The sequence below is a fragment of the Dermacentor variabilis genome, chromosome 5 (assembly GCF_050947875.1).
Source record: "Dermacentor variabilis isolate Ectoservices chromosome 5, ASM5094787v1, whole genome shotgun sequence".
Taxonomy (NCBI): Eukaryota; Metazoa; Arthropoda; class Arachnida; order Ixodida; family Ixodidae; genus Dermacentor; species Dermacentor variabilis.
Window position 1 is genome coordinate 44,901,924 of NC_134572.1, and position 15,490 is coordinate 44,917,413.

Here is a 15,490-nt window from a genome sequence, read left to right on the forward strand (position 1 = left end):
CCACACAGCGCGAGGCGGGACGTGCCATTGTCCTTCCCAGCGATCTGAGAGCTGTGGCTGCAGGAAAAGAAAAAAAAAGAATAACTCACGGTCGGTGGTATAGTCGCTGGAATTTTCTCAAAGGAAAACAGCAAACCAGGGATGGGGAGCTGCAGCCTGGTGCGCGTAGCGCACATGGTGACATGCAATGTCACGCAAGCTACGCTTTACACGAACACGACGAAGCGGGTCGAGCCTTCTTGTCGGGCCGCTATCCGGTCCGGTCGAGCAAGCGTCGAGGCTCAATTCGGTCAGCCCACTTGCCAGCGCGCCCAGCCCGCCTAAAACGATGCACGTAAACGCGATCGGGTCGCGCTGGGTCAGCTCGACTTCTGACTCAACCTGCTCGCGTTATGGTTAAAAGGTTAACAAAAACCCGGGGCACTTCGCCGACCAAATAAAGATTTGGGAATTATTATATATATTATTATTATATATATATTATATATATATTATATATTATATAATTATTATATATATATATTATATTCACGTAAGCGAAGCTATAGTTATAGGCTTCCCCAAGCGTTCACTAAACTTGCAAGGTGGATAGTTGGGCCAGTTGGTAGGGCAACGTCTTTCATCGCCCTGTGTTTCTCATCTGCGTCTCTTCGCTCTGCAACGAAGTTATGTGACTAAACTCGAGTGTGAGTGAATCGAAGTGATTTGCCCCCATTCCCCTATGCCTCTGACAAAAATCTCTTGTACAAATAAAAAAAAGGCAAAATATAGAGGATTGGCAGTTTCAGCGAAGCTGCCATGGATTTCGAAACAACTAGAAAAGCTTTTTAAAAAGGGGGCAAGCTAAGTAAACGAACATGTAGTTCGAAAAAAAAAATGAGAGGTTTGCTTATGTGCTAAACTCAAGGCAAACATAAGAAAAACCACTTAGCCAAAATTAATCCGTAGTCCTCCACTGGGATGTCTCTCATAGCACGATTGATAGCCCTATGTTAAAATTAAGCCCACTCAGTCAATTAGCCCGACATGCATTCAATAAAAATAAATCTGTTAATCAGTTATTCATTTAATCGCCCTCACTTTTCTGAGATCCGGAGCTGCAGGCGTTTTACGGCAATGCTACAACCCCGGGAGACAGATACAGTCACTTCGAACCTTCTTAACAAAAAGCTCCGGTCAGATTACGCGCTGTAGCTGCACCCGTATTTCATCGGGAACACTTCACTGTTTGATTCCACCTGTCTCGTTAGAAATTTTACTCACGCGACGTCAGCGGCTCCTGAAAATAATGAAACAATTACTCCCTGTCTCCTCCGCTTCTGTAATTTTACTTCTGTCGGCAGCTTTTCGGCAGTGGCTCGGCGAAAGCCTACTTTCCGAGTCCTGTCTGTACGCAGTATGTGCGTAGTGCATTAATCTCCGCCACTGCGGGTGCAGACCGAAACACCGGCAGGTACCGGTTTATCTGTGCTGTGTGACGCACTTGACCCCTTCAGCGCGTCATTCTTTCCTCTTTGTGCCTTTTCTCCGCGCACCTTTGCTTCTCCCATCGGTGGCGCTTTGTCGTGCATGGGGCGACGCTACATCCGAGCGAGTGAAAAGGGGCGACACAATTTATGCGCAGCGTCGGCGAAAAGCAGTCGTTGCGACCGTTTCGATATCAGCCTTGCTCTCCTTCCATCTCCCACCCTTTCCTTGCCCTCTTCCTCCTGCAAGGTGCGGTAGATAGATCGTATATGCACTAAGAAACGCGTTCGGCAAGCAAGGAGAGAGAGGGAGAGAGAGAGAGAGAGGGTGGACGCAGCAGCGGCCGCAGGAATGTGAGCAGCATGTAATGGCCAGCTCACCTTTTTTTTTCTTTTTTTTTCTCTCGTTTTTCTTATGAATGCCGTCAGTGCCTTCTCTCGACCTCGACGCTTTAGGTTCTCTCAGCAGAAGAGATAAAGAACTGAGAAGTCAAGTTTGACCTCGGCACCCTCAGCGATTTCAGGGCAAAGAAGCACTCTTGTTTGCGTTTTTATTCTTTTTCAGGGCCCGGACCGTCCCTCAAGCTAACCGTGCGCTCACGCTTATCTCTGTGGAAGATAATGAGCTCTTCGTTTGGTGAAGAAAAGAGGGGGAGGAGGGGCAGAGAAGATTCCGCTTGAGGTACGATAAGCGACGGGACGGCGCAGCCCGCCCCGTCTCTCTTGTGCAGCAAAGAAAGAAGAAAGAAGCATTGTGTGCAGAGTGGAAAACACAGAGCGGGATTAAAAGCTGGAGAACAGAAAGAAATGAATAACGTGAAGAACGTGATGTTCTTTCATAACCTCGTGTTTTCGTGTTTCTTCGGGCACCTGTTGTCGCCAGGAGGGCCTGAGTTGCGTGCCTCGCCAATGACAGGCTCGGGTGGCCGCCGCCTCTCGCTTCCTCTTGCCACAGCTGAGCAGCTACGCTCGTGTCACGAAGTCATATCCCGCAAAATGCGGACGTCCGAGTCGGTGTGAAAAGCTAGGCGTTATGATACATTATCAGTGATACCAAGCAGCACGACTAAACAATGACGCGAGTGGAAGAAAAGTAGCTGTTCTGGTGCCTTGGGCTTTCCTGGACCCATTGTTTAGCCGCTCTATACCTGGTTTCATGAATATTACTGCTCACAATGAGTCACATGTGTTTCTCTCTAATGACAGTCTTGGCGCTCTGAAGGACCTGAGAGTTCCTCGCGATAATGCTGGACATTGAGCATGCCACGTGACGCACTTGCGACCCTGCCGTGAAGCTCTTTGTCATTCGCAGGTGCCACAAAACAAGCCCGCAGATGAACGTTGCGAGTGTTACTGGATGTCGCGCTCATGGCTGGCTCACTATACCATCTAAACACTTATGACACTCAAATAGCAGTTTAGACAGCAGCGTTCAGTCGGTGCAGCACTAGAATAGGCAGATGGAGGCCCTGCACTTTTCTCTTCCTTTCATCTTAAAAATCACTACTACTAGATGGAGGCCGTGGGCTCGGTCCCCTAACTAGGGCCCTTTCATTTGTGCTCTGTTATTCGCCTTGGGTAAATCGTGTTTGCTGGTGTTCGTACTGTAAGGAACGTCCGCATTTTAAATTCCCTCTTCGCCATGGCCCCCATCACGTCATTTGCACGTTAACACTTTCATTGTGGCAGTGCGATGACGACAGGACATGGATGTTTCGTACAAACCGTCCGCTGTTATTTCCAAGCGAGTGCGACGGAGGCCAAGTGCAAATATTGCCGCTGCTTGTCAGCGTTTAGAGAGAGAGAGACGACGAAGTCAGGCGCGAAAACCTGAGCGGCGCCTTTTAGCCTTATCAATGTGTCTCACACCGCTGTGCGTGCGTCGCGTTTTCCGTCCTTCCTTCGCCTGTTTCGCCTTACTCGTCACATCACCTGCCGCCACGACAGGTCGTACATTATTATGGAAGTTACCCAAAGCCTTACTACCAGAAGAGCTCCCTCAGTCAGTTACGAAGAGATGGAATGCCTTCTCTGCGTCACCACTTGCGTACGTCTTCACGCCTCCCACCTCATCCATCTTATTTCCATTAACGCATTTCATGTCGCGGCTAGTAAGCCTACTGCCTAGCTATCTGCTCACAATACAAGCCGGCCGTTTTTGCTATATATGGAATATTACTAGCTCGCGAACGTTTTCTCAAAGCGTCACCACGTTACCATGTGTTGTACCGCGCCGCTCGTGCTCGTATATACAGGGATGGTATCGGTAATGTTTTTAAAAAGGCGTGTTCATACGTGTTCTTGTTACTGCCATTACATGGGCTGAGATGTCCCTCTTGTTATAACTTTATTAAATCATTTTAAGGATACTTAACAACGCAGCTACCTTTGATGCATCGAAGCAATAGTTATGCATGCGCAGATGGCGCAACGCTTTTGCGCCGTCACGAAACCGGATCGCTACCAGCGCTATGCTTAGCGTTCTATCGAGTGACAGTCGGATGCGGCAACTCTAAATCTGTGTGGTGCCTACGAGATGTGCGCCTTGCTCTCCAAGGTTGCTCAGGACACACCCTGCTGCAAACAGCCCATGGGCGTCAGGAACGAGGCTAAATTTTATCGGTGCTCCGCACGTCACACCACCTGTTTGGTACCTGAGCGGACTTGCCAGGTCGGTAATGCAAACATAACCGGAAAGAAGATATGCTGTCTTTGCTTTCATTACGCATTGAACGGTTTATTTGCGATATGTTAAAATCTGATGCACTTAAGTTCATTTGGCCTACTTCAATCGGACTGGCTTTCCCTTGGGTTGTGTTTTACCACTCTTTAACCACTCGCAATTGGGCCAGCAAACATCTTATTATTTTATTTCTTTTTATCTTGTTTACAAACGATAAGGGCCGATGAAAGGTAGTTATGCGCGTGAAAGACCACTGGCACATTACAGAGGTGGCACTAATCTCTTGATCACTATCGATATGGTGCGGGCGAAGTGGGGTTCTCTACCTACAACCAACGATATTCCGAAGCGTTCTGATGTGCTAGAACGTCCAACGATGATGACAACGAAAGCGTCCAATGATGTGCTAATTCGATGTGCGAAACCACTACATTGCTACTACAACACGTGCAAGTGAATCAGCAGCAGCAGCTGCAGTAGCAGCGTACCTTCTGTCCATCTCAGGACGAAGGCATTATTTCCCTTTACCTCTATCAGCCGATTGCATACTACACTTGCAAGTTTCCTAATTTCATCATACAGTCTTAATGCCGCCCTAAACTGAGTTTCCTTTCATTTGGTACCGGCGATTATCTGTTCTACGCCACCACACGCCCAACTGCACTTCTTTCTCTTAATATCAACTATGTCAACTATCGGATAAACGCCGTTCGCTCTCTATTAATACCGTCACGTTACTTCTATCAATTTTTCGTTGCATCGCTCCTTGCGCGGTCTCAACAGCTTTTTCTCAAGATTCGTTAGCCTCCAAGTTTCAGCCCCAAAGGTGCTGGTAGAACTGATTGTATGTACATACTGTATGTACAGTTTTCAAGGATATCGGCATAAGCCACCGGACATGGCGTGGGAGCGCGTGCCATTGTGAACAAATATGGGTTGGAGCGCGTACATGCCAGCATCAGTGGACGGTCTGCATACAGTCGCAGAGGTTTTGAGTTCGCTCCGACATTCGCGCAGCGGAAGCGCGTCGCGTTTGGAGCACACAGACGAAACACAAGAGCGGTGCTTGTGGTCGGAAGCGGTGGCAGTGGAAGCTCCTCTTTTATGAGCCTCCTTCGGTGGCGGTGGTAATGCGCGTCATTTCGCAGCTGTGACGTGGCATTAACACACAATGGCGCCCACTGCGTCGCCCCGCTGGTCGCGCGGCCAAGCGCGCCGCTGAACAAACACCAATCTATGCGGTGCGCCAACTCCGCGCGCCTCGTATGGCGTCTCGCGCGCGCACCTCACTTGCTCGTCGTCGCTGTGTATATGCGACGTTGGAGTGGTTGGAGCATCGACGGTGTCGCGGTTTCACCGCTCTCGAGCGAACGTCTCTCGCCCAGCAAGCGGGGTTTTTGTGACAAGTGTTTTTTTCCACCGCGCCCGCCGCCCTCGCACGAGCCGCGCATTTCAGAAGCCGCTCAGTCTGTGTAGTATAACCTCCGGTTGTTCGTTCGTACGTTTGTTTGTATTTTGTGTCCGGCTGCGTAACGTAGCGTGACACCGCGTCTACCGGGAGGATGACTTTCCTGCCACCGTAGTGACACCGCGGAGTCGGAGCCGCTTTCTTTTTTTTTACTGTGAGTGCATCCATGTCGACTGAAAGCTATAGGAGGAGTGCTTTGGAACTGCAGTCCGATAGCCAGGTACGTCCCAGTACGAGTATACGCATATAGTGTATGATTTGCTCCCTTATTAAGGTGACGAGTTGGTAGCGAACCGCCGTAAAGCAGGCGCACATAAAATTAGGGCATCAAGGGGAACCACAGGAGATGCGCAGTAAGTGCGATGTTCTTCTCCCGTGTCCTTGCCCTTACGTTCCGCCACATTGCAGTGGCTCCCTTATTGTTCGTCGGATTTTGATGCCACTTCCTCCACGCCGATTCACCCCTGCTCCCGGGTTGTGGGTTTCATGATTGTAAGAGATTGCAGATATGGGTTGTTTTGTGTTATTATCTGCGTATATGAAGTCCACTACAGGACAAACGCCTCTGCCAAGAGATATTTCCAACTTCCTCTGTCCTGCAGAGTCAACCAAACCCACCTTACCGCTGATTTCCTAATCTCATAGCTCCGTCGAAATCTCTGTTGCCCGGCGACTCCGCTTCCCCTGCGTTCCAACTCTCACCGGTTGTCTATTGTATGGAATTTGTTCCATATTTCACATGTGTACTGGTGTTGTCACTCGGAATACCTCGGGGACGTCGTGCCTATATACACGCGAGAAGCTTTGGAGCTATTCGTGTGAGCGCCGCCGTGATAGTTAAGGAGCACTTAGCTGGCATTTCGTTTCATTGCACATAACTGAAATCGGTTGAGAGAACATGTTCTTGCTCAGTGAAGCTGAGACGAAGTAATTAACGGGACAGGTGGGCAGTGACCTAAGCATTAGCACGTGATCTTATTGCTGTTTTTTTTTTTCTGCTTTCCTGGTATAGGCCCATCGTGACTTCTCGTTAAAGGCCTACTGTTTACTTCTGCTTCCTGCCCTCTTCTGCCTGACTGAATTATGCTTGCGTAGGGTGCTTGCATAGAGTGTGCAGTGTTTGCTGCAATATTTTCTTTCTTTCTTCAACGGCTCCGGTGTGTCTGTAACTTTCAATTTTGCGAGCACAACTTGTGGGTTCAAGTGCCCAAAACGGTTGTTCTTTCTTTTTTACTTTATTTCTTTTCTCTTTCTTTCTTTCGTTCCTTCTTTCCTTTTTTCGTTCTTTTTATTTATTTCATTTTTCAGGGCCTCGTATCGTAGGAGTGATCAAAATCGGAGCGAACAAGAGAAGCCTCAGGCTGAAACCAACGTTTCGCTCACTATTGACTGCTTCAAGTATTAAGTCAAGTTAAGCTTCGACGTAACCAGCCGCCCAGCTGCCGATTTTTCAACGCTATCACCACTCACTAGCAACTTTAGATATGAAGTGCAGTAAAAGTGAACGATTTGTGTAACCGCAATGCGGTGTCTGGATTTCCCCGTCAAAGACCACTAGCTGTCATGGCTACACCAGTTTGCGATAAAATAAATTTTTATAAAATTATAAACATATTATAAATTATGAAATTCTAAATGCGACAAAATTTGACCAATTGGCTTGATAGCATATGCACCTCTGCAAGGCGTACGGTTAACAGAACATCCCTTTCGTTATAGTCTCTGCACACTTGAACTCCGTAGATCAGTACTTCAGGCGGTTGCTGCGCTGCGATATGTTTTAACGACGTGAAAACAAACATTAGGCAACTAGACTGGGAGATCGTCGTCCTCTATTGTAATTCGACTACTCGTGACGAGTGTTAGCTTTCGAAACAATAGGCATCTTGGTACGTGAGGTGTTTTGTCTCGCCTTATCGCTCATTATATTTTATCATTTTATCAATCAGCCCATCTCCGTCGGCACTAAGCAAAACACTTTCACAATTATTACGTTCTGCTGGTGGCGCAAGCTCTCCATTGTGTGTCAGTTAAACGTTCGGGACTTCTTTTAAAGAAAAAGCCCCCTCAGCAGGTTACATTGCAAATTTTGGTTATAAGCTGGAAGCTGTGGCGTGTTGTCGGGGGAACGTTTCACCGCAAAAAAAATTCAGATCGGTTCATCTAAATGTCGTGTCGTCGTGCTGTCAGGAGGCGAGCTTCACTGCCACTGTAGGCATTCGTCAGCGAGCAACATTTTTTTCCCTGCCTTCTATATCGGAGGCGAGGGCCCGGGTGTAGAACCACCTAGACTACCTAGAGGCCGAGGGACCATGGTACGTTCACGCTTCAAGCCCCACCTCTTCTCTCTCTCTCTCTCTCTCTCTCTTTCTCTCTCTCTGTTGCGCTGCGCACTACCAGAGGCTTCATTGCGCATTCTGAATTGAACGATGCGCCGATGTCACGTGCCATAATCGGTGACGTTTCAGGCAATGCGTTTTACGCAGAGGTATTCGTACGTGCGACGCGGCTCTCTGGCTGCAACTGGGGCCACCTACCTCGACAGAACGGGCGCACGGGCTTTTGTTCCGAATTTCAGCTGTTTCTGCGTTGCGCAGCCACGTAATTGATCATTCGCAGACACAATTTCTATCGCGTGATCTACGCGCCGCGCTTCTTTGTTTGTTATGCCCGAAACTGGTGAAGGGCGTTTTTGAGGATCGGAATGATCGTTTCTCAACCACTACCTATCCGTCCGTCCGACCGTCCGTGTTCTCTTTTATGTTCGTAGCCGCTGGAAACATGTTTTGATTAGCTTAACTACATATACAACACCTTCATTTTTTATTATAGTTTGTCTATATTATATTGCATCTCTGGGCTGTCATTGCAGCGCACTCCGGCGCCGTTACAAAGTTGTGAAATACGTCGTACAAGCTGGCGTTTGTGACTGAGCGGGCTGTATAACAATGTAAATCACTGTTCACAGTACAAAGTGGGATTCGTCTTGTAAAAAAGTTCAGTCGGTGCCTTCGAAGAACATTGTGGCGCCGTCTGAGCGCACGTTGAAGGCATTGCTAGACAACTGCCTCGGACGCCGTCTGATAATCGCGGGCGAACTTTGGTCCCTGTAGCTTTTATTCCCTATCTCCTGCACCGGCTATCTTATCCTTCAGCGCGGCTATTCAATTATGGTTCGCCTTCAAGGAAGCAAAACCGGACAGGCAACGCCGCCGACAAAGGCAGCCAAGGGCGACTCGCGGACGCAAAAGAAATAGCAGACTCCGGAAGCCTAACGCAAGCGTGCTCCCACAGATAGCTGGCATTAACAAAGTACGTGAGGCCTCAAACGGACGCGCATCCAGGTAGGTGCGATACGCCCGGTCTCTCGTGCAGTTCGATCATGTATAGAGACGACTACAGCCACGTATAAATTTGCAAAACACGAATCGCCATCACAGGCGATCAAATCAAGTTGATTTCGACATCGCAACGATGTCCAGAAAAACGCCCCTGTATACGAAGGCTTGACTGTGGGTCTGTGCACATTACAACTTTGTACCAGGTACACGTGATAAACAATAATGAAAGTGATAAGTTATCGGCAAGAAAACGCATGGGAAAATTAAGCTAAGAGCTACGTGACACGAGAAAAACAATGCGATAACAATGAAGAAACAAAGCAGTAATCAGTAGCTCCTAAATCCAAAGCTTAAGCATAACTAAATATGCGCAAGAGATGCACAAAGTATAGGACGCACAGTAATGATAGTAACGTTGACATGTACTTGGTTTAGGAAATTACACCAGAGTTACTCGTATAGTTTAGAGAATCATTCCAGTCCTGAAGCATTCAGGGATGGGCACATTGTACTCAACGATATGCTATATGCATGTCAAGGCCGATCTCGATAACAGCTATCAGTGTTGGTTGGCAGCGTGAAGTGTTTTACCAGTCTTCATGAAGCTATCAACGCGTCGCAGCCGTACTGTGCATTGTGCCTCACAACTGCTACCTTTTACCTGCGTGGGTATGCACCCGATGTTCAGGTTATGTATGTGACGAATGTGCTTCGGCAAACTATGTCGCTGGATCGTGCCATTCAAATGTCTTTTCGCCAGCGCCTTGCCGGTTATATTTGCGACAGATATCACCTACGTGCCTCGAACGAAACGGCGAGTGTGCGTAGGGAGTGACAATGCTGCGACGATGAACACATTGTTTCTTCGCTTGCACTCGGCGGTTCTTGTTGACCGATCCGTCTCTGATCTTGTTTCTTTCTTTCTTTTTTTTTTCCTTTTTACGTAGAAAATATGTTTGACTGCAGAATCTGTAACGCCCATAAGTAAGTTATCCTATTGCTAAACCCCCCGCGAAAAACAAAAGAAGAAACAAAAGAGAAATGAAAGCTTCCGAATCAGCACATCGGAGTCGCAGCCTCCAGAGCTCGCCTATAAGTTGACGGGAACTGAACAACGCCGTCTTTCTTTTTTTTTTTTTCTTTATGCAACCCAGATGTTAAGAATGAATTAGTTGACTCCCTTCCGGTAGCTCGCAGTGGTGACGCGCGTACGCTGTGAAGATACGAGGGCGATCGACGTCACTCGGCGCGCCATGGCACGTGTTGATTATGCGGTGCAAGCAAGCGAGCAAGCAAGCTCCGCCGCGTATATATGGTTCTTTCACCGGAACAATGCGGTCTTTGCTCTCTCTCTTCCTTTGTTCGCTTTTCGTTCGCTATGCCGTCATTTCGGGTCGGCGGCGACGCGGAGGGAGGGGGTGCCGGTCGTTACGCAAGCGGTCTCGGGACGAGCACAAAACTGCCTGTTATAACAACACGTACACACATCTCGCGCGCGACGACGCGTCAGCGTCGGATCTCCCGACGCCAGCTCGCTTATCAAGCCGGGTCCTTGACGTCGTCGGCTCCAGCTCCCCTGGAATATATAGACTCGGCAACGTCGTTCCGTAGCTATACGCGTGTTCGCACGTGCGCTGCCGTAACGGCACATGTATCGCGGCATATATGCACACGGTGGCCGCGCCGCGCGCAGCGTTATGTAACTGTCGCAAGACGCCATCCCCCGGCGCCACAGCGAAAGCGTGCGAGGCGTTCCTGCAGGAGCTGTCGCTGCATTGCGAGTCCGGGTGCGACAGTCTCGCTGTTTGGACGTGCGTCTACTATACGCCGGCGTCGTTATCGCGATCCGCTCGCGGATCGTATACTTTGCGCGGCGGCGAGTCGCACGACTCCCTCCGCCGCCACTCGTTCTGCAGCGATCGCACCGTTTGAGTGAGAAGGACGCACCGATCTCTCTTATCGTAGTGGAGCCTCAAATGGCGCTTCGCGCCCTACGTGGATGGCCAGCCGTACGTACATGCTTATACGTGTTTCCTGTGTATGTTGATCACTTGCATTGACTTTGTTTGTGCTTGAGTAAGGGCGAACGCCAGTTCCCTCGGAGAATCGAATTGTGTACGCTTTAACTGGGTGGTAGGATAACGTTCTACAGCTTTCCTTTGCCGCGTGCACTGCACGCATATGTTACCTGCTGAACGCTGGCGACGGGCCGAGTTTGCAGCCTTCAAGCTCATTTCGGGGCCAACCCGTTTGTACGCGTAAACAGCATATAATTACATCGACATGTCGCTTCTCGATAAGCAGCTCGTTTACAATGTATTCGCTGCCGCATGCTACATGTTCTTGGAAAGAGAATGACGTTAGCTCAAAGCACTAACTTGCATCGCACGGTCCCCGCGAGGCTGTCCCAGCTCTCTTTGTAATGCTTGTCAGTATACCGGAGAGACCATTGCATTCGCAAGATAAACAGCTATCGCACGTCAAGTTGCACGTCAAGTTGTTCATACTTTGTCGTACACCCTTAAAAAAGTTATTCCTCGGAATTCCGAGAACGGGTGCCCACAAACAAATGTTATGAAACAAAACGCTAACAGCGCATGCCTTTTATGTTAAATCCTCTCAGATCTAAACATTAACAGTGCGAAACAATAATAGGAACGTGAAAATGATGTAAATTTTTTGGCGCGGCTGTGAACTACCTCCGGGATCGACCCACGCAAGAGGCTCCAATTCTGCCAGAAACCTCGCCTTCCTGCATAGCGTTCGCCGCCAGCGTATCCCGGTAAACATTGCGGTTACAAAAGCTGCAGTTGCCGGGAGGTGTGAGAAGCAGTCAGGGATATTTGAATGATGTTGCATTCTATTCCTTCGTCTAAGCGTCCTCCAAATTTTTCTGAAAAAGCCGAGTTTGAGAACGCGGGTGGAACGCGGGTGCTATGGGAGCTCCATCACGTGACGTCATTGCACATTGATGGCACGTAATGCGAAGTGGTTTATTTTTACCTGAACGCGTGAGAGGACGCCTTATTATTTTTTTATTGTTTTTGCCTGCCTTATTTGACTGTACGTCTTACACAACACACCCTCGTATATTTTCGTAATGCGTATAGTTCTACGCTTTTGACGCTCAGCGTTACTATACTCGCGGACAACTTTCTGTGGCTACGAAGGCAAAGCGCGCACAAGTGAGAGCGCTTCTGAAAAGAGACCCGCGTTTTCATCCGGGTTAGCCTAGGCTGGGGAAGGCAAAACATCAATACATTATTAGCAACAGTTAAATAAGATAGAATAGACCCCTGCGTGTAAAGGTTTAGTTATTTCGCGGCTTTTTTCCTTCCGCGTCGGCGGAAACGCGAGACGGTTGCGCGTGGTATATTCAGCGTCTGTTCCGAGCAACCAAAAGCACTGTCAAACGCTGCCGGACTACTTGGCGCGGCTACACATGTGCAGCAGCCACGTGCTCATAGCCTTCCCTTCATATCCGCAGAAAGTTGTCCGCGAGTATAGTAATGCTGAGCGTCAAAATCGTAAAATCGTAAACGCATTCCGAAAATATTCGTTACCAAATATTCAGCACCGTTGCGGTTTCGGTGCTGGCGTGTCATAGCTATTACGAGTATTTGCGAGACGTGATTGTATTTATTTACCGTGCACGAATCGGGCATTAAATACCGCCAAAATAATCATTCTTATTTAGTATGGTTAATTATATTTAGATTCATTTCACAGCGTGTCATACTTTCTTAGTAATTCAATAATTTATCACGGTGATCTGCTCAGCAATATCAGCTGCCGACGTTTCAAATTTCCTTCAGTGAAAACACACAATTGAATAGGCAAACAATAAAGTTATCCTGCAGCCTGCGCGCGTTTCGAACTCATTTTTCTTTTTAGTATTTACCAATTCTTTCACTTTTTGAAGAAAATTTGGAGAACGTTTACGATTCGCCTTTAAGAGTGGAAAACGATAGCATTCAAAGATCCCTGACTGCTTCTCACGCTTCCCGACAACTGCAGCTGCTGTAACGTTTAGAGGGAAACGCTGGCGGTGAACGCCACGCACGAAGGCGAGCTTTTTGGTAGAAACGCGGCCTCTTGCGTGCGCCGATCCCGGATACAGTGCACAGCCGCGCCACAAAATTACATAATTTCCAGGTTACTGTTATTAGACAGTTTTAGAATAGCGTTTGCCGCCCTACGTACGTTAACTGCAAGCACCTTTGCGAGACGTTACGGTGCTTGTCTTTTCAAGTCTTTTAGTTTACCTTACGGAAACACAAGCGTAAATAAAATGTTATAAAACAGGGCGCCGTCTGGTGCCTCGTGCCAAACGTATCCAAGCCAAGACGGTCCATTAGCAACCATCCTGCTGTTGCTATGTGAACGCGTCTGGTTAGGCGTACGGGCGCCAGAATCGCCGAACTATCTCAGAAAATGGACGTGCCATGCGCTCATAACTAACCTTTCAGGTGAGTTTAGGCAAAACGGAAGCTTACTACAATAGTTACTCGCGATCGACGCGAGTGAGAGCGTAGCCATCACGAGAATTCCCGCTGTAGCGGGAGTCATGGGTGCCGCCATGTTCGAAAACGCTATTTCTTAGCGTCCGTAAACATTACGGACGTTAAACTCGCCAAATGACGTACGTTATCATAGCGCGCGTAAACCGCAGAAACCCAATAACGTTCTGAGCGTGCGCAGTGAGGACGACGCCATTTTTTACGTACGTAATACTTTTACGTTTGGTAGCAAACGCGAAACTAAAACTGTCCATTGTTTCGCACTTTTAATATTTCAATCTAAGATTGAACACAAAAGGCATGCGCTGTCGGTGTTTTGTTTCATGACATTTGTTTGTGGGCTGTCATTCTCAAAATTCCGAGGAATAATTTTTTGTCGAGAATGTAAGACAAGGTATGAGCACTTTCGCGATAGAATGGTGTGGCAATATAACCCGCATATACCGCATGTCATATGGCAAGGCGTCGCATATACATACACACTAAACATTTTAACACCCTTAAGGGTGTAAATCAGTTTGTCGCCAGACGAACACCCTAAGGGTGCTATTGTCTACACCCTACAGTTGGGGTGCCATTATAGCACCCTAGAGGAAGGGTGTCCAGCAAAATAAATTTAGGGTGTAGGGGTGCAAGTCCATATCAACACCCATCTATGGGGGTGTTGGAAGGGTGTACACCCTTTTATTTCTAGTGTGTATGGAAGGCAGGTTCGGCAGTACACGCCTTCAATTACTACTATGTACAGCGATCCACGCGTAACTCTCGCGTGTGTCCGAAGGTTCAAGTTCGGCTACCAAACGCACCGTCGAACAGCCGGCCTTGAAGCTTCGATGGGCACACACACACCTATACGTGTGGATCACAATACATATTAGTAATTCATGGTGTATATTGCAAACTCTGTCTTCGCTGCACAAATACAACCTAGCAAATGTCACTTTTGAGCATGTATATCAACACCAACGGTTATCACGATTTCCAGATCCACATAACATGCAACACAGACTGGTACCGATATATGCTGCATTTTCAAGAAAAATGTAAATATATTTATTGCATGCTGCAATACAGAGTACAAGATATACATAAATCACAGGAAATATAAACATGCACAATCACCAAACACATCGGTAACTACAAGAACATGTACATTTCCCACAAAGGTATCTAAAATATATGTATTGATCAAATCTGTTCTTAGAGAAGAAACTATGTATAGCGGCACTGAAAGAGCCTGAGTTGACCTTGCAGTGTTTCGGGCCACATAAAGGAATAAATTTTCAGTATAAGGCTCAATGAACGAAAATTCAAGTTTTTATGCCCTGAAAAAAAAAGGGATATTGCAAAGGTGAATTAGGGAAGCAATTGAAATGCAGAGCAAATGCACAAGACACGTTATTTTGTAAACTAATGTAATCGCAAGGCATTATGAAAAGTTTGGAAAGTCGATATAAGCAGAACTGGCCAACATTTTTCGGACTGAAACAATACTTTCGAAGCGTAGACGTGCTTTAAGGGAGGCTTAAGCCAGCAGCCTTATTGCTAATTTTCTCTTTCTAACAAGATTACTTGAGCACGAAAAATATGTAAATTTTTTAGTGCCTACATAGTTTGTCCTCTTTTGTGAAACGAGAGTTCTCTGTGCTAAAGGTGCTGCGTAGCAGATTTTCTAATTACAATTCCAGTTTCTATAAATTTTTCTTGTAACCCAAAGGCACTGGTACATATACAATATGTAGTTTGAAAATAGGTTATTTTCTTACTATAAATCAAGAGTGAATATTCCACATTTACTATTGTGTGGGTGCAAAGTGCAGTAGAAGGCCTCATAAAAGCAAACCACTGTTGAGTAAACGATTTTGCTGAGCACGAAAGGTGAACAGTGTTTTAAAATACATAGTAAATTTTTAAATTATTTGCACTTAGATGCAATAATACAAGATTAGGGCATGCTGTAGCATGTGAGTATGCAAATTAGCAAATATGGTTTAATAAAATAGCCATACTCT

The 15,490-nt window shown here is 47.3% G+C and overlaps 1 protein-coding gene across 7 annotated transcripts in view; it reads left to right on the plus strand.

Annotated features, from left to right (window-relative positions):
* Positions 1-15,490, plus strand: part of LOC142582500 (uncharacterized) — a 104,830-nt gene that overhangs the window by 65,893 nt on the left and 23,447 nt on the right. Inside the window, exon 1 of one of the 7 annotated variants that reach the window (XM_075692299.1) lies at positions 3,297-3,513. The exons of 4 other annotated variants lie outside the window; for them this stretch is intronic. In XM_075692299.1, coding sequence (XP_075548414.1) covers positions 3,489-3,513 — 25 coding nt within the window. In that variant the 5' untranslated portion in view covers positions 3,297-3,488. Of the gene's footprint in view, positions 1-3,296; positions 3,514-5,702; positions 5,838-10,414; positions 10,968-15,490 lie in introns of those variants that run through there. 2 more of the 7 variants (XM_075692302.1, XM_075692300.1) reach the window with 2 other exon arrangements.